The 24268-nt window shown below is 38.1% G+C and overlaps 1 protein-coding gene across 8 annotated transcripts in view; it reads right to left on the minus strand.

Moving 5' to 3' along the window:
* ELF1 (E74 like ETS transcription factor 1) overlaps positions 1–24268 on the minus strand; it is a 156865-nt gene that overhangs the window by 48997 nt on the left and 83600 nt on the right. For 6 of the 8 annotated variants that reach the window (XM_066234045.1, XM_066234047.1, XM_066234048.1 and 3 more), the window contains one exon: positions 23829–24175. In XM_066234045.1, coding sequence (XP_066090142.1) covers positions 23829–23900 — 72 coding nt within the window. In that variant the 5' untranslated portion in view covers positions 23901–24175. Of the gene's footprint in view, positions 1–21854; positions 21921–23828; positions 24176–24268 lie in introns of those variants that run through there. The other 2 variants (XM_066234052.1, XM_066234053.1) reach the window with 2 other exon arrangements.

The following is a 24268-nucleotide window of genomic DNA, read 5'->3' on the forward strand; positions in this document are numbered from 1 at the left end:
GGTGATGAAAAGACACTTGACTTGGAGTGGTGAATATGCAGTACAATATACAGATGATGTATTATAGAATTGTACACCTGAAACCTGTAATTTTATTAGCTGATGTCACCCCTCCAAAATAAATAATAAAAAGCATTCTTCACAGCCAAATTCTCTATATATACTTTGAAAATTTTGTCATTAAAACAGCTTAATTATCTGCAAATGAGAATACGTCTGTTGATCAACTTAAGCTCTCTTCATGGGAATACATCCTTCCTAATGTCTATTTTTTTTTTATTTTACTTATTGATTTTTGGAGAAAGGGGAGAGAGAGAGAAAGAAAGAGTAAAAAAAAAGGGGGGGGGGAGAAGCAGGAAGCATCTACTTGTAGTAAGTTGCATCCTGTATGTGCCTTGAACAGACAAGCTCAGGGATTTGAATCAGCGACCTCAGCATTCCAGGTCTATACTTTATCCACCGTGCTACCACAGGTCAAGCCCTAGGGTCTATTTTTTAAAAAAATGAAAAGCAGTTTTAGCAATCATAAAGTCTATGTAGCTGCAATACATATTGCCTGGCACATTGGTCTAAAACAGGGGTCTCAAACTCAACTCAGCATGTGGGCCGCAGAGCAAGATCACAGCCATTCGGCAGGCCGCACTAGGTCTACAAAAGGCAACTGTTACGCAACACTTTTCTCACTGCAGTTGAAAACAAAAAAAAATCAGTACAACAAGCACAATCGTACATGCAATTTACTTAGTGTCACAAAACGACCAGAAACTGTAGTTCGCATCACAACTGCTGTTAACTAAGCTAATATCTAGCTAGGATGCTAGAGAAATGAAAAATACAAGTAGGCCCCTAGGCTTACTTAATTTTATCCAAAATATTTTGAACTTCGTGGATTAGTCTGCGGGCCGCACAAAATTGTTCGGCGGGCCGCAAGTTTGAGACCCCTGGTCTAAAAGAATGTAGTACATGAATCTAATTAAAAATTTTTTAACACTAATATATTTGAAAGTAAAAATCCTACTTATCCCAGTTAAAAATACTATTAACAACAATTTATTTAATAGTCTTCCAGATTTTCTTTTTCCTTCAAGATTCCTTTTATCTCCTATCTCTCCTAGCATATTTGGGCTTTCTTGGGTCAAAGACTCAGTTCCAATAAAGCTGTCACTTTACAGTTGTGTTTATAAGCAACATTTTGTTCCTTCAGTCGATCTTGCTGAGATTCTTCTGTATAAAGGCTTTCTTTATTCATAAAATTAGGATAATAAAAATTGTCATACTGCACAGGGTTACTGTGATGACCAAATGAGAACTGTTTTTCACCAACACCCAAGCAAAGTAAGAGTCAATAAATATAAATATCAATGTTACAGTTGAGCAAAATATCGTCAGATTAGCCTATTGTTCTCGTGCTGTCAGGTTTTGGTATCAATATTATGTTTGCTTTGTAAAAATGGATTGGGAAACTTCTAAACTGAAACTATTTAAAGGATTCATTGTAATGGAAAATAACTCACCCATAAAACTATGGGCCTGCCAGCTTTACCCATGTGTGGGTTATTCCCCAGGAATTTTCTTAGATTTTGTTGTTACTGTTATTACTAGTGCATTTTCATTTCCAACAAAATACCAAATATTTACTGCTATCATTCCAAAATTAAAAAAAAAAATGTAGTAGCTCAAGTAATATATCAAATCCCCACACAGATCTGCATCATCTCTTAATTGGAAGGTAAGTAAGTCAAGTACTGTCAAGAAAATTAATGAGGAAATAAACAGCTAATAAGACAAATTATCCACTAACAGATATTCTAAAGAAATGTTATTAAATCAAAATTAAAATCCAAATAACTTTAGTAGATAAGCTAGGTTATTTTGAACAATACTCTGGGCGCCTCTGTAACCTGGACCTGGAAATCTGTTAGAGGATTCTAATATATTAGTTCTTCTTAGCCAGCAATAAATATTCTACAAAAGAAGATGGGAAAAAGACTTCTGGTCAAAATGGCAATGTAGGGAAATACAGTACTTGCATCCTCCCACAACCACATCAAAACTATAACTAGACTACAGAACAACCATCATTCAGAACTGCCTGAAACCTCGCTGAACACAAATCCTACAAGGAAGGATATGAAGAAGCCGCATCGAGCCTGGTAGGAGAAGCAGAAACATAGAATAGGCCTGTCTCTACCCACGACTGGCAGTAAAAGTTGGGAGAGATATCTTGGCTATAGAGCTCTCCCTTGAGGAGTGAGGGGTCCCAGTCCCACACCTGGCCACCCAGCCACAGGTTCCAGTGGCAGGAAGAGAAATCCCAGTAACTTCTGGCTGTGAAAGCCAGGGGGGATTGTGGTTCAGTGAAACAGAAGGCTGCTGGAGTCCTAGGCATTTGGCATTTCTATCAAAGGGCCTGTACACGGATTTACTCAGACTCAATCCCTCTGAGCTTCAGCTTTGGGACAGCAGCTCAAAAGGCACCAGAGACATGTATGCCTTTTGAGCGGGAGAAACTGAATTGTCTGGCATTGTGGCAAGAGCTGGAGGGGGTAGCCTTCTGCCAAACAAAAGTGCTGGCAGAGGCCACTGTTCCTTTTCTGAGCTCCCCCTCCACAGAGCCAGTAGGGGGGCCCCATACCTGAGTCTCCATCAACCAGGCTCACCCTGTGTGCCCTGCAATGGTGATTCCTTGAGGCCTGGCCCCACCTAACTTGCAGGCCTACACAAACAGTTCTCAGTGGCTTTTTCACGGGAATGGCCTATCTTGGCTCATTCTTTAGATTTCCTAAAACCTCTCAAACAAGTAGCATCTGGCCTCAGTGAGCCCTGTGTACCTTACGATAAGTGGCCCCAGGACTGCCACTAGCAGCAACCAGCTTTGGTTTGCACCTTGGCCTTGCCTGGGCTCCTTGGAGCCCAGTACCAGTAGCAGCCATCTGCAGATCATTTCATAGCTCATGCCAGGTGGCCCCAGAGCCAATGCACCTGGTGACAGCTTCAGACTATGTCAAAACACTACTCAACCACCACCACAAGTGACACACTTCATAGATGGACTCAGAGGACACCAGAGCCCTGAAGTAAGTCCTGCACTGTGGAGTGGGCCCCTGAACAGCTGATCCTCCATGCTCGGTGGTGGCAGCCAGTTCTTGCAGCTGATCAACCTGGGGATAAATCTCTCTCATTGACATGCCAATGGTTATCAAGGCTCAACTACACTAAGAAGGTGTACACAGCCCACATGGGGGGCACACCTCGAATTCTCAGTTTGGGTGATTGCAGAGCCTATGCCATTGGATCCTACAGAACATCTACTACATTAGGCCACTCTACCAAGCCTTGGAAATGTAGCAACCCTACCTAATACATAGAAACAAACACAAGGAGACTGCCAAAATGAGGAGGCAGAAAAACATGCCCCACATGAAAAAACAGAACAAAACTCCAGAAAAAGAAATAAGCAAAATGGAGACAAGCAATCTACTAAATATGGAGTTCAAAACAATGCTTATAATGATGCTCAATGAACTTAGTGAGAACTTCAACAGTATAAAAAAGGTCGTGAAAATCATAAAAAAGAACCAGTCAGAAATAAAGAATACACTAACTGAAATGAAAAATAATTTACAGGGAATCAACAGTAAAGTAAATCAAGCTGAGAATCAAATCAATGATATGAAATTTAAGGACACGCCCTGGTTGGTTGGCTCAGTGGTAGAGTGTCGGCCTGGCATGCAGGAGTCCTGGGTTCGATTCCCGGCCAGGGCACACAGGAGAAGCGCCCATCTGCTTCTCCACCCCTCCCCCTCTCCTTCCTCTCTGTCTCTCTCTTCCCCTCCTGCAGCCAAGGCTCCATTGGAGCAAAGTTGGCCCGGGCATTGAGGATGGCTCCATGGCCTCTGCCTCAGGTGCTAGAATGGCTCTGGTTGCAACAGAGCAATGCCCCAGATGGGCAGAGCATTGCCCCCTGGTGGGCATGCCAGGTGGATCCTGGTCTGGCGCATGTGAGAGTCTGTCTAACTGCATCCCCAGTTTCCAACTTCAGAAAAAAAAAAAAAATGACAACTCTAAACAGAAAAAAAAAAAAATGCAAAAAAAAAAAAAAAAAGAAAAGAAAGAAATTTAAGGACCCAAAAAACACCCAATCAAAAGTGAAAAAAAAGATTCCAAAAATATGAGGATAGTGTAAGGCAGTGTTTTTCAGCTGCTGGGGCACAGACAAGTCCACCAGAAATTTCATACTGGTCTGTGAAAGAGTTAACCTCCCTGATGTAGTATAAAGATTATAGACCCAAAAATCTTAGTTGAATTCACTTATGCTCAGAATGATTTCTGCCTTAGCAGTCTCTTAAATAACTCTACTATGTTCATTGGTCCTCTAAGTAAAAAGGTCAAAAACACAGGTGTAAGGAGCCTCTGGGACAACTTCAAGCATACCAACATTCACATTATGGGGGTGAAGGAGAAGTCAAAGAACAAGAAAATGAAAACATATTTGGTAAAATAATAACAGAAAACTTCCCTAACTTGGTAAAGTAAATAGATATACAAGTCCAGGAAGCACAGAGAGTCCCAAACAAGATGGACCCAAAGAGGCCCACACCAAGACACACCATAATTAAAATGCAAAAGGTTCAAGACTAAGAGAAATTCTTAAAAGTAGCAAGAGAAAAGCAGTTTGTTGCCTAAAAGGGAGCTCCCATGAGACTATCAGCTGAGTTCTCAACTTAAACTTTGCAGGCCAGAGGGGACAGGCCAGAAATATTCAAGGTGAAGAAAAGCAAGGACCTAAAACCAAGATTACCCTACCCAGCAAAGCTATCATTTAGACTAGAAGGGCATATAAAGAGCTTCCCAGACAAGAAAAAGCTAAAGGAGTTCATTACCACCAAACCAGTATTATTTGAAATGTTAAAGGGCCCTCTTTAAGGAAAAAAAAAAAAAAAAGAACAATAAAATAGCAATAAATAAGTATCTATCCTAAATCTGAAAAAATAAATAAATGTCCCTGGTGAATAGATCAGTTGGTTAGAGTGTAGTTCTGATATACCAAGGTTGTGGGCTTGATCCCTGGTCAGATGCAAGAATTAATTAATGAATGTATAAATAAGTGGAACAACAACTTGATATATTTTTTCTCTCTCTCCCTTCCTCTCTCTAAAATCAATCAATCAATCAATCAATAAATAAATAATCAAGCAGAACAGAAGCAGACTCACAGATTCAGAGAACATTTTGACAGCTGCCAGATGCAAGGGGTTTGCAGTGTGAAAAAGGTGAAGAGATTAAAAAGTACAAATGGGTTGTTACAGAATAGTCATGGGGATGTAATAAAGTACAGGTTAGGGCAGTGGTCCGGAACCCCTGGGCCACTGACCGGTACTGGTCCGTGGGCCATTTGGTACTGGTCCGCAGAGAAAGAATAAATAACTTACATTATTTCCATTTTATTTATATTTAAGTCTGAACAATGTTTTATTTTTAAAAAATGACCAGATTCCCTCTGTTACATCCGTCTAAGACTCACTCTTGACACTTGTCTCGGTCACGTGATACATTTATCCATCCTACCCTAAAAGCCCGTCGTGAAAATATTTTCTGACATTAAACTTGTCCGTGGCCCAAAAAAGGTTGGGGACCACTGGTATAGGGAATACAGTCAATATTATTCTAATAACTATGTGTGGTGCTAGGTACAAGATTTATCAGGATGATCACTTAGTAAATTATACAACGTCAAATCACTGGCATGTACGTACATTTGAAACTAATAAAATATTGTATATCAACTGTGTTTGAAAAGTAAAAAATTATTTAAATAAAGAAAAAAAGTTAAAAGGTAACCCATAAAATTGGAGAAAATATTGCAAATCATATAGCTAATAAGAGATACAGTGGTACCTTGAGATACAAGTTTAATTCGTTCTGTAACCAAGCTCGTAAATCAGTCAACTCGTATATCAAATTTCTCACATTTAAAATAACTTAGATTTAATCCGTTCCAGCCCTGTGAAACATCCTCAAACCATCCTAAATTATGAAAAAAGACATGTTTTTAATTAAGAAACACACATGTATACTTTACCAATGCATAACAAAATATATAAAATAAAAGAAAAAAGTGTTATTTAGTACTGTATTCTTACCTTGGAGACAGACGAGTGAGGCTAACGAAGGTGAATGACGGAGGAGGAGGGAGGGAGGAAGGGATGCAGGCATTGTAGACACGTAAACGAAAACTGCACTTTTTTAACACTAAATGTAAACTAAAACTGCATTTTCTTTATTTTAAACAAAACTGAAACTGTACTTTCTTTACTTAAAATGAAACCACAAAAACTTAATTGTAAAAAAATGCACTTTCTTAACTTTAAACTTAAGCTAAGCTTAACATTACGTATTTTTCATTTAATCATCACCTGTTTTTTTGCCTTTCTGGCTGCACTTTCACTTGCAGGACGTTTGAATAAAAATCCAAAGAGGTTTGCTTTTGCCTGCCTTTTAAAATGTTATGGAAATGTGACAAATAAGTGTCATTAAAAAGTGCTGAAGCACAACCAGTTGAAACTTTTTCTGGGTGTTTCTTTTCAATGAAACTTGAAAGCTTCTCCCACATTGCCAGTATCTCTTTAATTTCACTTGTAGAAATCACTTCCTCGAACTCTACCTCCTCCTCACTACTAATCTCATGCAGAAGCTCCATATATTGCATCATCTGTAGCTCCTTCAAATCCTCAGTTCAGAGTTCCTCCTCTGTTCCTCGATGAGCTCGTTTACGTCACCCTCATCTACCTCCAGACCCATCGACTTTCCGAGGGATACAATCTCCTCTAACGCTTCTACCTCGGACACAATCTCCTCTAACGCTTCTACCTCGGTCTTGGTCTCTGGTTCGAAACCTTCAAAGTCCCTGTCTGCAACAACATCAGGCCATAACTTTTTCCATGCCGAGTTCAAGGTTCTTCTTGTAACCTCTTGCCATGCCAAGTCAATAATGCGTAAACATATCACAGTGTTGTAGTAATCCTTCCAAAACTCTCGAAGGGTTAGATTTGTATTCTCAGTCACCTCAAAACAGTGACGGAACAAGTGCGTTGTGTAAAGCTTTTGAAAGTTGGAAATGACCTGCTGATCCATAGGTTGCAAGGCTGAAGTCGTGTTGGGTGGGAGGTAGAGGACTTTCACAAATTTGAACTCATCGAGAATGTCATCTTCAAGACCAGGTGGGTGGGCTGGAGCATTTTCAAGGATTAGTAATGCTTTCATTGGGAGTTTATTTTCTTGAAGGTATTTCTTCACTGCAGGACCAAAGACAAGATTTACCAATTCAATAAAAAAACTGCCACATATCCCATGCCCTAGCATTGGCATGCCACATAACCTGCAGTTTTTCTTTAAGAATTTTGTGAGTCTTAAAGGCTTGAGGATTTTTGGAATGATACACTAGCAGTGGCTTTACTTTACAGTCATCGCTAGCATTTGCACACAATGCAAGGGTCAGCGGGTCCTTCATGGGTTTATGGCCTGGCAGCTTCTTCTCCTCTGTGGTGATGAAAGTCCTCTGGGGCATTTTTTTCCAAAACAATCCTGTTTCGTCACAGTTGAACACTTGTTGGGGGATGTAGCCTTCCTTTGCAATAAGCGCAGCAAAACATGCGATGTACTCCTCAGCTGCCTTAACGTCAGCACTCATAGCTTCACCATGCCTCACCACCGAGTGGATGCCAGATCTCTTCTTGAAATTTTCAAATCAGCCATGACTTTCCTTAAACATATCTTTTGCTGCCTGTTTTGAAGTTGATGGTTCTTTCTTCTTCAAGTCACCGTAAATAATACGTGCTGTTTTGCATATTACAGTCTCCGTCACTGTATCTCCTGCCAGCTCTTTCTCTTTCACCCACACCAGCAGAAGCTTCTCCATTTCTTCATAGATATTTGTCTTTAATTGGGACAGAACTAGTTTCTTTCGCTGGATTTGTGCTTTTGATGGCATCCTTTTGTTTAAGGATGGTACAAATTGTAGATGTATTGTGGTCGTATGGCCTTGCCAGTTCAATCACTCGTACACCACGCTCATGTTTTTCTATTATTTCTTGCTTTACTTCTATCAGCATCATTCTCTTCTTCTTCTCACCACTGTCCTTTACACTCACTTTCTTCGGCCCCATGATAGCACACAAAAAAAGTTAGTAAAAAATGCAAAAATGATGCAAGAATGAGTATACCGCACGAGATTTATCTTGGTTCTGTGGGTAACACATGAGAAAGAATGAGATGCTGGTGTTGGGCTGCTGATAATGGACCCGTGTGCCAACATGCCAACTAGCGGCAGCTTCCTGAATCACGACTTGTATCTCAGAATTTCGCTCGGGTCTCAAACAAAAATACGGACTGAGGCGCAGCTCGTATTTTACAAAAATTTGAATGTTGGTCTACTCGTATCTCAAGGTATAACTGTATGTATTCAAGGTTACGGGTTTGATCCCTGCTCAGGGCACATACAGGAAAAGATGGATGTTTCTGTCTATCTGTCTGTCTCTCCCTTCCTCTGTAAAATCAATCAATAAATTTAAAAATAATAATAAAAAGAGCTCTGTATTCAGGATAGATCATTTAAAAATGGGCAAAAGATTTAAATAGACATTTGTTCAAAGGGCCAGTAAGGTCATGAAAGATGCTCAACATCATTAGTCATTAGGGAAATCAAAACCATAATACCACTTCACATCCACCAGATGGCTAAAATAAAACACAAAGGCAATAACAAATGTGGGTGAGGATGTAGAGAAATTGGTACCTCATATTCTGCTGGTAGAATTGTAAAATGGTGTAGCTGTTCTGAAAAATAGCCTGGTAGTTTTTCAAAAAATTGAATACAGAGTTAACATGTGACCTAGCAATTTTACTCCTAAGTCTATAACAATAGAATTGAAAATATATGTCCATAAAAAAACTTGTATATGAATATTTATAGCAGTATTATTCATAATAGCCAAGAGGAGGAAATAACCCAAATGTTCATTAATGGATGAATGAATAAACACTATGTGGTACATCCACTCAACAAAATATTATTCAGTCACAAAAGGAAATGAAGTACTAATACATGCCACAACATGGATGCGCCTTCAAAACATCACACTGCCTGAAAGAAGCCAGACACAAAAGGACATATATTGTATAGTACATTCACATGAAATGTGCAGAATAGGCGAATCCATAGAGACAGCAGATTATTAGGTACCCGTGACTCAGAAGAGAGCAACGGGAAGCGACTGTTAGTGGGTATAGGGTTTCCTTTTGAAGTAATGAAAATGTTTTAAAATTCAGAAGAGGTGATTGTTGTAAACCCTGTGAATTATTCTAAAAATCAGTGAATTGTATACTTTAAAAGAGTAAAAATTATGTCAATAAAGCTATTATTTTTAAAACTGTAAAAAAAGAAAATGGGGATACTATATTACAGGGTGATTTGCAAGAATCAAGGTGCATGTGGAGAACAGTCTGCAAACTATCAAGAGCTCTACAAAATGTTAGGTAGTGTTATTTTTATACTTTACTCAAGCCTAGCGGCCCTGGCTGGTTGGGTCAGTAGTAGTGTCGGTCTGGCGTGTGGAAATTCCAGGTTTGATTCCCACTCAGGGCACATAAGAGAAGCGACCATCTCCTTCTCCCCCCTCCCCTCTTGCAGCCATGGTGTGAATGGTTCAGGCAAAGTTTGGCCCCAGGTGCTAAGTAAGAATGGCTCCATGGCCTCGCCTCAGAAGCTAAAATCGTTCCAATGCCAAGCAGCAGCCCAGATGGAGCAGAGCATCACCTATTAGGGGGCAGGCCGGGTGGATCCCAGTCTGGGTGCATGCAGGAGTCTGTCTCTGCCTCCCCTCCTCTCACTTAAAAAAAAAAAAAAAGACTAGAGTAAGTAGTGTTTTCTTGGCACAGAGGTTAACATCCAGAGCAACAACAGGCTACAAAATTTATGTGCTTCTGTCAGTCCTCTCATTTCCCAATGGTTGTCTTCAATATGCTAGGTTTTTGCCTGACCTCTGGTGGTGGGGGCGCAGTGGATAAAATGTCAACTCAGAACGCTGAGGTTGTCAGTTTGAAGCCCCAAGGTCAAGGCTCTGACTGCAGGCTCCCCAGCACCTGGTCACTGGTTTGAACGACTGATCATCCACACGATCCCAAAGCTCGCCAGCTTGAGCCCATAAGGTCGCTGGCATGAAAAGCTCAAGGTTGCTGGCTTGAGCAAGGGGACACTAAAGTGATAGCAACTACAAGTTGATGCTTCTCACCCTCTCTCTCCCTTCCTGCCTCTCACTCTCTCTAAAAGAAAAGCTAGGTTTTTATGGATTATATACCTTCTATAAATATCATGATGCAGGTAAATATGTTACAGGCAGTGGCTTAGTATGTATAAGGGAAAAATGTTTAAAATTTCTGATAATTAACACAAAGTACTTCCTTAATCTGATTAAAAGGAAATTCATTAGAATGCTGTGTAAAGTGTCCTTCTCCAGTCTCTATCTTTAATAGTTCTTTAATATCATGCATAATAAAACAGAATAAAATAAAATAAACAAAATGGTATTCCTAAAGTGGTGGTGGTGATCAAAGTAGCTACTACGTTAAGTTCTTCTATGATTTATCTCAGTTAACCCCCAGGACACTATGCTGTTGTATTGGCACTGGTCAGCAAGCTGGTCGAGGCAGAGCTGAAATCTGCACGGGCAATGAGACTTCAGAGTCCCCATGCTTAACCACTACAATAGACTATACAAGGACAAATCCGACAGATAATTATAGTCATAATAAAAGGTTCAGCTTAGTTAAAAGCTTGGACTTGAAATATAAATGTTTGAACACTGTATTAGAGCTACAGCTGAAAAAGGTGATCTTATTTCTGTTGGCTCCAGTGAAGACAAGTGTTTCTGAAGAAGCCTTGCTCCCCTTACACAGCACCATATAAAATAGAAAGGCCTTAGCAAAACGGCCTTTTCTCCAGATTTTCCCAAGATAATGATGGAAATTCCAAGGGAAATCCCTGAGGGGTTGACTTAGCTAAATCCCAGTTTAAATCTTCCATGACAACCAGCCTTGTTGCCCAGATTTTTCTTTTTTCAGCTGGGCTAAATTACAACTTGGCCATGAGTCTCAAAAAGTAAAACAGTTACTGAAAACAATCTTAGTTTTGTTATTAGAATCTACTTTAAAATTTCAATATATTGCTGTGTGTATATATGTCTGGCTAAGTGTGAACAGAATCAGTTATGAAGTAAAAAAAAATGTAGATTTTGGGAGGTGTAGACAATGTAAATGCCCACTTAAAAACTAACTAGATAAAGAAATTAAGGAAGCAATCCCCTTTACCACTGCAACCATAAAAATTAAGTACCTAGGAATATATTTAACCAGGAAGATTAAAGACTTGTACTTGGGGCCGTGGCCGGTTGGCTCAGTGGTAGAGCGTCAGCCTGGCGTGCGGGGGTTCCGGGTTCAATTCCTGGCCAGGGCACACAGAAGAAGCGCCCATCTGCTTCTCCACCCTTCCTCCTCTCCTTCCTCTCTATCTCTCTCTTCCCCTCCCGCAGCTGAGGCTCCACTGGAGCAAAGTTGGCCCGGGCGCTGAGGATGGCTCTGTGGCCTCTGCCTCAGGCTCTAGAATGGCTCTGATTGCGGCAGAGCAATGCCCCAAGATGGGCAGAGCATCGCCCCCTGGTGGGCATGCCGGGTGGATCCTGGTCGGGCACATGCAGGAGTCTGTCTGACTGCCTCCCCGTTTACAACTTCAGAAAAAGAAAAAAAAAAAGACTTGTACTCGGAAAATTATAAAACATTGATAAAAGAAATCAGGGAAGATACAAACAAGTGGAAGCATATACCGTGCTCATGGTTAGGAAGAATAAACATCATTAAAATGTCTATATTACCCAAAGCAATTTATAAATTCAATGTAATACCAATTAAAATACCAATGACACACTTCAAAGATATAGATCACATATTCCAAAACTTTATATGGAACCAAAAGAGAACACAAATAGCCTCAGCAATCTTGAAAAGGAGAATAAAGTGGGAGGTATCACACTTCTTGATATCAAGTTATACTACAAGGCCATTGTACACAAAACAGCCTGGTACTGGCATAAGAACAGGCATATAGACCAATGGAACAGAACAGAGAACCCAGAAATACACCCACAGCTCTATGGACTACTGATATTTGACAAAGGAGGTAAGAGCATACAATGGAGTAAAGACATCCTCTTTAATAAATGGTGTTGGGAAAATTGGACAGCTACCTGAAAAAAAATGAAACTAGACCACCAACTTACACCATTCACAAAAATAAACTCAAAATGGATAAAAAATTTAAATGTAAGTTGTGAAACCATAAGCATCTTAGAAGAAAATATAGGTTGTAAGCTCTCTGACATCTCTCGCAGCAATATATTTGCCGATTTATCTCCATGGGCAAGTGAAATAAAGACAGGATAAACAAATGGGACTATATCAAACTAAAAACCTTCTGCACAGCTAAAGACAATAAGAACAGAATAAGAAGACAAATTACAAAATGGGTGAATATATTTGACAATACGTCTGATAAGGGGTTAATAACCAAAATTTATAAAGAACTTGTAAAACTCAATACCAGGAAGACAAACATTCCAATCAAAAAATGGGCAAAAGAAATGAACAGACACTTCTCCAAAGAGGACATACAGATGGCCAATAGGCATATGAAACAATGCTCAACATCACTAATCATTAGACAAATGCAAATTAAAACCACAATGACGTATCACCTCACACCAGTCAGAATGGCGCTCATCAACAAGACAACACAGAATAAGTGCTGGCGAGGATGTGGAGAAAAGGGAACCCTCCTGCACTGCTGGTGGGAATGCAGACTGGTGCAGCCACTGTGGAAAACAGTATGGAGATTCCTCAAGAAATTAAAAATCGAACTGCCTTTTGACCCAGCTATACCACTGTTAGGAATATACCCCAAGAACACCATAGCACTGTTTGAAAAGAAAAAATGCCACCCCCATGTTTATGGCGGCATTGCTCACAATAGCGAAGATCTGGAAACAGCCCAAGTGTCCATCAGAGAACGAGTGGATTAAACAGCTTTGGTACATATATACTATGGAATACTACTCAGCCATAAGAAATGATGACATCGGATCATTTACAACAACATGGATGGACCTTGATAACATTATACTGAGCGAAATAAGTAAATCAGAAAAAACTAAGAACTATATGATTCCATACATAGGTGGGACATAAAAATGAGACTCAGAGACATGAACAAAAGTGTGGGGGTTATGGGTTGGGGGAGAGGAGGGGCACAAAGAAAACCAGTTAGAAGGTGACGGAAGACAATTGGACTTTGGGTGATGGAAATGCACCATAATCAAATGTCAAAATAACCTAGAGATGTTTTCTCTGAACATATGTACCCTGATTTATTAATGTCACCCCATTAAAATTAATTTTTTTTTAAAAAAGGGAAAAAAAACCTAACTAGATAACATCAAAGCAATCACTACCAGATTGATAAATGTTTTTAAACATGAAGATTCTATATACAAATATATTTAAGTAAAATCATAATTAAAGAGGCAATTCCTATTTCTAAAAGATGAGCTTTGACAAGAATCTTATGTAGTATGTACCAATCATTGAATAAAGTAAGGCAGGGCATTCCTGAATATAGGCATTTTAACTACAATAAAGCCTTTTCCAGAATGGAACAGTCATGTTAATTAGCTGATCATAGGCAATGGCAGAAATTAAAGTCTCTAAAACAAAAAACAAAAAAACAAACAAAAAAAACCTAACTCCATGTCAAACTATGCCAAAACAAACAACATGTTATAATATTAAAGGAGAATGCTTTCCCACAGAATGAATGTGCCAGATTTTTAAAATCCTGAGTGACAAGTTCATTGGCTTATTCAGAACCAAGCCAGTCATTCTCAAATATCCAAAAACCAGCCTGACCAGGCGGTGACACAGTGGATAGAGCGTTGGACTGGGATGCAGAAGGACCCAGGTTTGAGATCCCGAGGTCGCCAGCTTGAGCGCGGGCCCGTCTGGTTTGAGCAAAAGCTCACCATCTTTGGACCCAAGGTTGCTGGCTCGAGCAAGGGGTTACTCGGTCTGCTGAAGGCCTGCAGTCAAGGCACATATGAGAAAGCAATCAAAGAACAACTAAAACGTTGAAACGTGCAATGAAAAACTAATGGTTGATGCTTCTCATCTCTCTGTTCCTGTCTGTCCCTCTCTCTGACTCTGTCTGTAAAAAAAAAAAAAAAAACAAAAACAGAAAGAAAAGAAAAGCCAAAAGTTTTTTATCTAACTAGTATCCAAGTCATAAAATTTGCTCATTACCTCGCATATCCAAAACAACTGAGTAATATAGAGTACATAATGGAACACAAAACACTTATTTTTTTCTTCTTTTCCAAGTGAGAGGAAGAGTGATAGACTCCATGTGCCCTGACCGGGATCCACCCGGCAACCCCAACTAGGGCTGATGCTCTGCCCATCTGTAGTGATGTTGGCAACCAAGCTATTTTTAGGTTCCATGGAACCATCCTTAGTGCCCAGCAAATGAGCTTGAATCAATTGAGCTAGGTCTGTGTGAAGGGAAGACAGATAGAGAGAAAGAGAGAGAAGGAGGAGGGGAGCGGTGGAGAAGCAGATGGTTGCTTTTCCTGTGTGTCCTGAGAATCGAACCTGAGATATCCACACACCAAGCAGATGCTCTACCACCGAGCCAACTGGCCAGGGTCACAAAGTACATTTAACATATTTTTTAAATTGAACTCATCATTAATACAGTAACTGCAACATTTATTGACTGCTTCCTTTGTACTAGGCTCGTGCTAAAGCCTTATTAAAACATTTAATGCTCATAACCTTGGGAGGTAATTCTTTTATTTTTGGTGGAGGAAATCAAAGCTCAGTGAAATTTAAAAATCTGTCTGGCCCTGGCCAGATCAGTTGGTTAGAGCACCGAACTGAAGCACAGAGTTGCTGGTTTGATTCCTGGTCAGGGTACATACAGGATAGATTGATGTTCTTCTCTCTCTCTTCCCCTTCTTCTCATGCTAAAAATCAATAAATAAAATTTAAAAAAAAAATGAGTCTGAATTCACAAATCTAGTAAGTGGTGGTGACTGGTTACCAAACTAGATTCCTGATGCCACATCACACAGACTCTTAACTGACAAGAATTATCAATTTCCAGATTTCAATATTATGTCAAAGTTATCAGCAGTTGGTTTGTATGCACACAAACTAATAACTTTAAAAAAAATCTCCCAGGTTAATCTTTAATACCAAATTATTTCTGAATGTGTTTGTGTGTTGTGGTGGGTTATGGGGGTGGAGTTACCAGTTATTTGAGCTTCCCTGTAGCTGCTTCCTTTACATAAGTTAAAATTTTTCCTAAATGTTCTTGTTTAGTTTTATTGTCCATACCAGGAAATAAAGTGTAATGGGAGAAGTATATAAGTCATACAAAATCATGAAACACTATAAATCTTTCAACTGTCACCTAAAATACCACCTTTTCTCCTTCCCTAATTCCAATCCCCACAACTCCAGGCAACTTCCTCCCTGGGTATGTCTCCTAACTGCATGCTCAGTGTCACATTAGACGAGACTAGAGGAAACATATTAAGCTCACAAATGTATTACCAGTAACTATATTATAATTTTTTCCCAAAAATAAAATAAAATTGCCCTGATAGTGAGAATTTTGGCTACTGTGTTTTTAAAAGTCCTGCCTATGCGTTAACTTATTTAATATTACGCATATTAGATATGAACATTATTGAGGGCATCACTTGTTAAGTTCACATTCTAACAAACCATTAACACATTTAGTTTTCTTTTTACTTCATTAAATCAAAGGACATTATTTCATCAATATTCTCTACATAGTGTTGAAGGTGACCCTGACTTAAAAAAATGTCAGTAACACAGTGATACTATCTGTTTATGTACTGGTTTATACTTTATGTGTTATGTGTCAAGTGAAATGGAAAGAAGGCAAAACTTTCAAGATCATAGCTAAACTGAGATGTGTCAGACATATTAATTTCCTATTTCCCCAGCAAGGCTGCTCTAGATGACTGAGTACTTTCTGGAAGAGAGAAGAAAGGTTGCTAATTCTACCCCCAACAAAAAATTGACCAAGACAAACTTCTCTCTCTCTCTCACACACACACACACAAAATAGAAAAACGGGAAAGATATACAGAATGGATAAACACAAATACCAATTCCCTTCCCTGAGCTTCATTTACCTCTTCTATAAAATGAGAATTAGAGCACCTACTTCACAAGACTATTGTACAAATTAAAGAAGAACATCCTGTAAAGTGCACAGTACAATGTGCAGGACAGAATACGCACTAAACACAAGTACTAAAATAGAACACTGAATGTTTCTGAGGCCATCTAGTCCATGTCCTACTTCTATGCAATGATTTCATCCATATTCTTTTTAAGATGTTATCCCAGGGCCTCTGTGTGATGGCTTAGGGGACATTAAAGGGAGGTACTGCAAAGAGAGCAATAAAAAACTCCAACTACTCCCATCACCAGCTACTCCTTCATAATAACCATCAGCTTCCTTGCTGCCAGTAGCTGGCAGGCACATAAGCCAGGCCAAACTAGGCCAAACACTGGGCCACAGGTAGGCTGTCCCTTTACATAACCTGAAGAGGGTCTCAGGCCCTATGCAAAGTCAGACTTTTCCCAAAGATAATCAGGCTTGTATTGGGGGCCCAATGACTTAATTCCTCTTCTGAAGGCTTTTCCACATATACAGAAAAGAAACAAGCGACTTCTGTATGCTAGTTTTAAAGATTGCCAAACTTCAAATGCCAATATTAAAAAAGAGGGGAAATAGGAACAGGTAAAAATGGTCCATATATCTAGAATTGTATGTCAATAACAAAGAATCCACTGTGTTCATGTACATGTTAGTAATATCATTCCATCTTCCTATCTTCCACATCACTGGTACTGAACAAGTTCTACATAGAGCACTATCAGCTCATTCCTTCTTGTACCTTGAGGTACATTTAATCGCTGACCTAACAGAATTTTACCATTCCAGCTGAAAAAATGGCAGGTTGGTGTGATCTATATTCTTGTGTGTATCTTCTCAGTCTACAGAATACAACCTCATTCTCAAGATGTAACCATATCAAAAACTACTTCTACAATTTGAAGGTGTCTCCCAAGAAATAGAAAAACTCTATATGGAGATTAGTTTATCTCTATTTTTTTTTGAGGGGGACAATTTAACCTATAACAGAGCAGACAGAAAAATGAACACATCCATGTGTTTACCAACTAGATTTAATAAATGCAATCAGTGTCATTTAATGGATTTTACTTATTTACAATTTCAGTGACATTTTTGAAAAACTATTTTGAGATTGTTTTCAGTAAACACATACTCCACAAGTATTTGTTTCTGGTCTTGGAACTGTAGAGATATGGTCCCACTGTCCATGCACAAAGTGAGGATGTGGACAAATAGCTCCCAGAAAAATATATACTGCAGTCAAGAAAGCTGTGGGGCAGGACATCACCTCTCATCATTCAAAGGTCTTCTGACATGATAAGAGCCATAAATGAACACATATATATCCTACATCATTTTACCACCAAGGAGTTAAGAGGAAGGAGAAAAATCTTTAAGAGGATTCAACCAATAAATGTATTATAAATGATGTTAAATGTTTTGGGAGCTATTAAGCGAGGAGGAGGCATTCCCTTTCCTTAAGTAGTTTAGCACTTATCTAGGGAAATTAGTAATGCATATATAAAAAATTTAACATGGCAAATGTGTGACATTGACAATAAGCGATATATGAGCAACAGGATAAAGTTGTTAATTCCTGAAAGGATGATTTTAGGATAAATTCCTGAAATAAATAGGTTTTGGCCTAAGATTTTGAAAGATGATTAGAATTTAAAGAGGTAACAGGTATGAATGTGGGAAATCAAACAATGGGGAAACAGTAAAGAATTTGGGGAAATTATATAGGAGGCTGGCAAAATTAATAGAGTACAAAGACAAAAATAAGTGTGAGACCGTCACACTACGAAAAGTTTCTAAGCATAAGTTACGGTGTCTATATTGATTATATAGTCAAAATAAATCTACCAAAACTTTTGGTACAATCTACTGTTCTAGAACACTCCATCAGATTAACTGAATCTTCCTTCAAGATCCAGTTCAATTTCCAGGGTAAATCTTTCTCTAAGTCGCAATGCTGTCAAAGGCTCCATTCTCTTATCCACAGCAATCTGGGCCTTACGTCTGTTACACTGAGTAGTGATTCCCAAACACGGCCTGAGAATTACTGGGCAGTTTGTTAAAAAAAAAACAAAAAGGCACTGTTTACCCTTTAGCCCTTAGGAATCAGTAGTCAGAGCAAGCCAATTTACACCCTAAGAAGGAAAGTCATAAGACTATCTTTTTATATTGTGATGAAATGCTGCGAAAATACTCATTTCACTTTCCCAAGCATGTCATCAAGCTTTCACTGGTGAGCTAAGTCAGTTAAGCATAAATAACTATGATTTACTAAGTTCTACTTTCAGAACCAATAATTGAAAAACATGATCTATCAAAATTATAAATGATATATCAAATTTGATACACCAAATATAAAAATTATAAAAAGCATTAAACAATCAGCTGTTTTTCATTAAATTAAATTCTAGAATATTTGAGCAAACAGTTGTTTCCTTTTTTCTAGAAACTTGTATCCACAGCCTTCAGCATTTTTTATTCTCATACATTCACCAGGCAAACACGCCTGTTTAATAAGGTCAAACTAAGGCACCTGCAAGTAAAAGTTTACTTCAATTCAATATTGATGGTGTTGCTCTCACACAGAAGTACCTCCCTCATTCACAATTACAAATATTCCCAGTTTGGAATATATAGCAAGAATAGACTTTTAAGTGGCTTGCTAACACCAACAACGTTGATATTTCCTTTTCAAACACACACCTCCGACCCCTGCCCAAAAGAGTTCTTCCATGCAATTCTGGAAAGAGTATGAATTGATATAAAGAAAAATGGTAGGCCCTGGCCGGTTGGCTCATCGGTAGAGCGTCGGCCTAGCGTGCAGAGGACCTGGGTTCGATTCCCGGCCAGGGCACATAGGAGAAGCGCCCATTTGTTTCTCCACCCCTCTGCCGCACCTTCCTCTCTGTCTCTCTCTTCCCCTCCCGCAGCCAAGGCTCCATTGGAGCAAATATGGCCCGGGCGCTGGGGATGGCTCTGTGGCCTCCGCCCCAGGCGCTAGAGTGGCTCTGGTCGCAACATGGCGACGCCCAGGATGGGCAGAGCATCGCCCCCTGGTGGGCAGAGCGTCGCCCCATGGTGGGCGTGCCCGGTGGATCCCGGCCGGGCGCATGCGGGAGTCTGTCTGCCTGTCTCTCCCTGTTTCCAGCTTCAGAAATATAAAAAAAAAAAAAAAAAAAAAAAAAAAAGGTTAAGGTGGTGGCAACCACAAGACATTAATGGTGTCAGCTTCTTTAGATAACTACAGTTACAACTACAGACCATAACTGAAAACAGGAAATATATTCTAATCTCATGCCTTCAAACAGTGATTTTATAAAGAACCAACCAATCAAACCAATATAGACTTATGGGAGAAGAGAGTTGTCAGACCCCTACACCTGATGTTCTATACAAGTTAATTTCATCTGAACTGAGGAGTTAAACATACAAAACATACTAGAAGAAAACAGAATACTTAATAAATTTAGAGATGAAGAAAGCTTAGCAAAAACCAAAAAAAAACAGTAAATTTTATGACACAAATATTTAAAAAATTTAAAATATAGGGCAAAAGATATGTTAAAAAAAATGGTATCAAATTGGGAAAAAATATCAGCCTCATATCATACAAAAATTTACCATTAACTGTACAATGACTTAGTTAGAAGACAATGACACTAATGTAATAGCCATTTTGTCTACTAGACAAAAGAATATTAATAATTTGAAAAAAATTCAAATGAAAAATAATTATAATTAACAATTCAACAACCGAATTGCTACTACTCAAGAAAATTAAAATTAAAATAGTAAAATGTAAATTTCACCAAAAAAGACTAACAAAAAAGAAAAAATAAGATTTCTGTTAGTGATGGTTTAGAAAATATACAATTGGTGGTAGAAGAAACTAACAGAGCATTTCTGAAGAATGATAATATGTTTATGCTTTTAGGAAACCTAGTAAATCTACTTTTAGAAATCCTATAGAAAAAAAAAATCACACAAGTGTGCAAAAATACACTAATATATATATAATTAAACACACATACATAGAGATGCAATAACAAAATGCTAGTGCTCAGTAAATATTAACTGTGTGCCAAACGTGGTTCTAAAAGTTTTATATGCATCAACTCATTTAATCCCCACAATAACCTCAGAATATGTAGTAGGTCTGTTACTCTCATCCTCATTTTGTATGTAGATAAAGAAACCAAGGCATAGAGATGTTAAGGAACTTGCTCAAGGTCACAGAGGTGGGGTGAGGATTCAAATCCAGGTGTTCTGACCTCAATATCTGAGCACTTAAACACATCCAAACTAGGATGTTTATTTCAATATAGTTTATAATAGCAAAATACTATTAATAGCCGATTGTCCATGATCACAGACTGGTAGAATAAAAATGATCCATCTGCCTGACCTCTGGTGGCTCAGTGGATAAAGCATTGACCTGGAATGCTGAAGTTGCCTGTTTGAAACCCCAGGCTTGCCTGGTCAAGGCACATATGGGAGTTGATGCTTTCTGCTCCTGCCTCTCCTTCTCATTCATTCACGCTCTCTCTCTCTCTCCCCACTAAAATGAATAAATAAAATCTTTAAAAAAAAAAGATCTATCCATCAAGTGAAAAAATAAATGATATGTTAAGTGTAAAAAAAACAAGTCTCATAAATGATTTGGCATACTTTCACTTGTATCTTAAAAACAATCTTTGGGTGTAGGTTTGTATGTACATATATTGTTCTTTTGTTTAAGCCTTTGTCTAAAAAATATTCACTACTGGTATCTTTGGGGGAAGACAGAATTAAAGAGTGAGGAAGAAGAGAGACTTTCACTATTTATTTTACATATTTTCATATTAGGTAACTTATTTATAATTGGTATGGTATTCCTGTTAAATTAAAAACAAATTTAACAAGCCTCCTGACCAGTGGTGGTGCAGTGGATAAAGCATCAACCTGGGACAAAGAGATTCCAGGTTCAAAACCACGGCCTGAGCACATGGTCACCAGCTTGAGCTTAAAGTTCAGAGTCGCTGGCCTGGGCAAGGGGTCACTGGCTCAACTTGAGCCCCTGGTCAAGGCACGTATTAGAAACAATCAATAAACTAAAAGTGACATAACTATGAGTTGATGCTTCTTTATCTCCCTCTTCTCTCATTCTCTCTCTAATTAATAATAATAATAATAAAAACAAATGTAACAAGGAAACAAACAAGGAAGTAGAAGCACAGGTTAGAAAAGATGCTAATAAGATTGACACACACTTATGGATCTACCCCCATGAGGATCGGTTAAGTTTACTGTGTCACAGATTGAAGAACTCTGAACCAGGCCAACCGTTTCAATTTTTTTTTTTTTAAATATTTTATTTTTAATTTTATTCAGTTTTGGGTTTTTTTTTGTTGTTGTTGTTGTTGTTGTTGTTTTTTAGAGAGACAGAGAGAGAGAGAGAGAGAGAGAAAGAGAGAGGGAGAGAGAAGGGAGAGGAGCAGAAAGTATCAACTCTCATATGTACCTTGGCCAGGCAAGCCCAGGGTTTTGAACCAGCGACCTCAGCATTCCCAGGTCGACACTTTATCCACTGCGCCACCACAGGTCAGGCTGTTCCAAATATTTTAACACTGATTTAACATAGTAAGATTGGCACATATCATTGCAAGAGTGTTCAACATCATTAGTGAGAATCAAACTGCTTAGGTTCAAATGCAGCTCCACTCTTTACTAGCTGTATGGTTTTAGGCAAGTCACTTAACCTCTTCATGTCTCAATTTCCTCATTGTAACATATGGATAATAGCATTTACCTCATGTTTAATATCTGTAAAATCCTGAAAATAATATTTGCACAAAACTAATATATATTCCTTTAGTTAGATAAAAATAAGTAACAAGAAAACCTATATACATATGGACATTCTGATGTTAACCTAAGAGCACCATCTATCCTATCCCTATCCAAAGACATTAGTAACCTATCCAAGATAAACTAAGTGCATCATACAGAGTAAGGGTTAAGTATTACTTTATAAAACTTTTTTAAGGCTATAGACACATGTATGAACACTGCACCATAATTTAAAATCTATTTCTCACGGTCAAACTGTATCAAAGCCACTGTACTGGATGAAGCAGGCCAGCAAGTGGCTGAAGAGTTTTGTGTTCTGCAGCCACAGCCAGAGAACAAACCTCACCACATTAAGCCTGGGATCTTTTGCCTAAAAGGGCTGCACAGTAAACATATTGTTTTCAATCTTTAACATATATTAGAAACGTCCTGCTTTAAAAACACTTCAAAACATTTTCTCCACCTGAAATTTCTATTATCTCTAGATTAAATCCACATAACTATTAATATACTTTTAACTGAGCCTAAGCAATCTTCTCCCTCAAACTTCCTGCCTTTCTACCCAAAGCTCATCTTGATTTTAAGGCACCTTTCTCCAAATTCTGATCTTTTGTAGATTTGTTTACATATGCTTTTTAATTCTGTCACTTTGGTAGACAATACAAATAGCTAAAAAATTACAATGCCCTGCCAAAAGTGAAAATCAATTTTATTGTTATCTGTATTAACATTGCTTCTAAAATAAAAACATGACACATTATAAATGATCTATTAAAGTTAGATATTTGAAATTAGGCTTATATCAGTACATAAATCAACATTTTTAGGCATATTTTAAATCTACTGGCCCTCAAAATATTTTTTCCCAGTATACTGAGTCTCTCTAACACTTATACCATTTCTCTCACACCATGTCCCATATGGCCTGTTCAAAATGAAGTGAATTATAAAGTCCCAAGAACCCCTAGTTCATTCTCCTCCCAAATGGGGGAGGGGTTAAAATTGACTTAGACCTTTTTCTTAACACTTTTTGGATACATTTTACATTCTAGAAACAGTAATTTGAACATCTTGTATAAATTCAATAAGACAATTTTGAAATTCTTCAGTTCAATCCCTTCATTTAAAAGATGATGAAATCTAACTCTAGAGAAGTTAAGTAACTTCCTTAGAATCACAGACTTTGAACTGAAATAATGTATGATTATGGGATAGCTAACATCTTTTCATTAGCTTGAAAAAATAGCCTATTGTAAATATTAACCAACCACATACCTTAAAACTGTGTAACTACAAGCAACTATTACAACAATAATACATATATTATTTTAAAATTTTACATGTTTTGTTAGTATGTATTCTAGAACTTTTCAAATAATCACTTAAGGTATTTATGTCTCATTTTACAGAAAAACAAGCTTAACTCCAAAAGTATTACTTCCTTATTATCACATCACAGCTAAGGGTAAGAATCTAATAAATTAACTAGTACTTAAAAGATCACAATTACCTCCAAATTTTTAATACCTAAATTTTTATATTAATAAAGTTTCTCCTACTGTCTTTCAAAGTAAATAATCTGTGATCCAAATGAAAAAATCATAATAAATTTATTAAAATCCAATTTTTTTTCTGGGTCTCATACCTGTTGTTCATCCTCCATGACGTTACTAGCAAATTCAAATACTAGGTCGTTCTGTTGGACAACAGCAGCCATAATAAATCATTCCTCTTAAATCCACATGAGAAAAATTCCAAACTGTTTCAAGAATCAGACAGGAGTATCCAGTGACAACTTGGGCAAAAACAAAACAAAACAACAACAACAAAAACCCCTAGCAAGTCTGTAAAGTTACTGTATACCGAGGTTTTCTTTAGAAAAGGTGCTTCAAATGTTCTTGGTTTCTTTAGGGAAGGTGCTTCAAATTTTCTGATACTCGATTCAAACTGAGGCAATTTTTCTGAAATTGTTCTTCTCTAGAACTTCTTGGCCTGAAAAACAAAGGCTTTAGTTACAAAAAGCAATCATACTCCACTTAGAATGTAACAATTGATACCTAGGGCAGTGTCTCCAAAGTAATTTTG

Source organism: Saccopteryx bilineata, chromosome 6 (assembly GCF_036850765.1).
Source record: "Saccopteryx bilineata isolate mSacBil1 chromosome 6, mSacBil1_pri_phased_curated, whole genome shotgun sequence".
NCBI lineage: Eukaryota > Metazoa > Chordata > Mammalia > Chiroptera > Emballonuridae > Saccopteryx > Saccopteryx bilineata.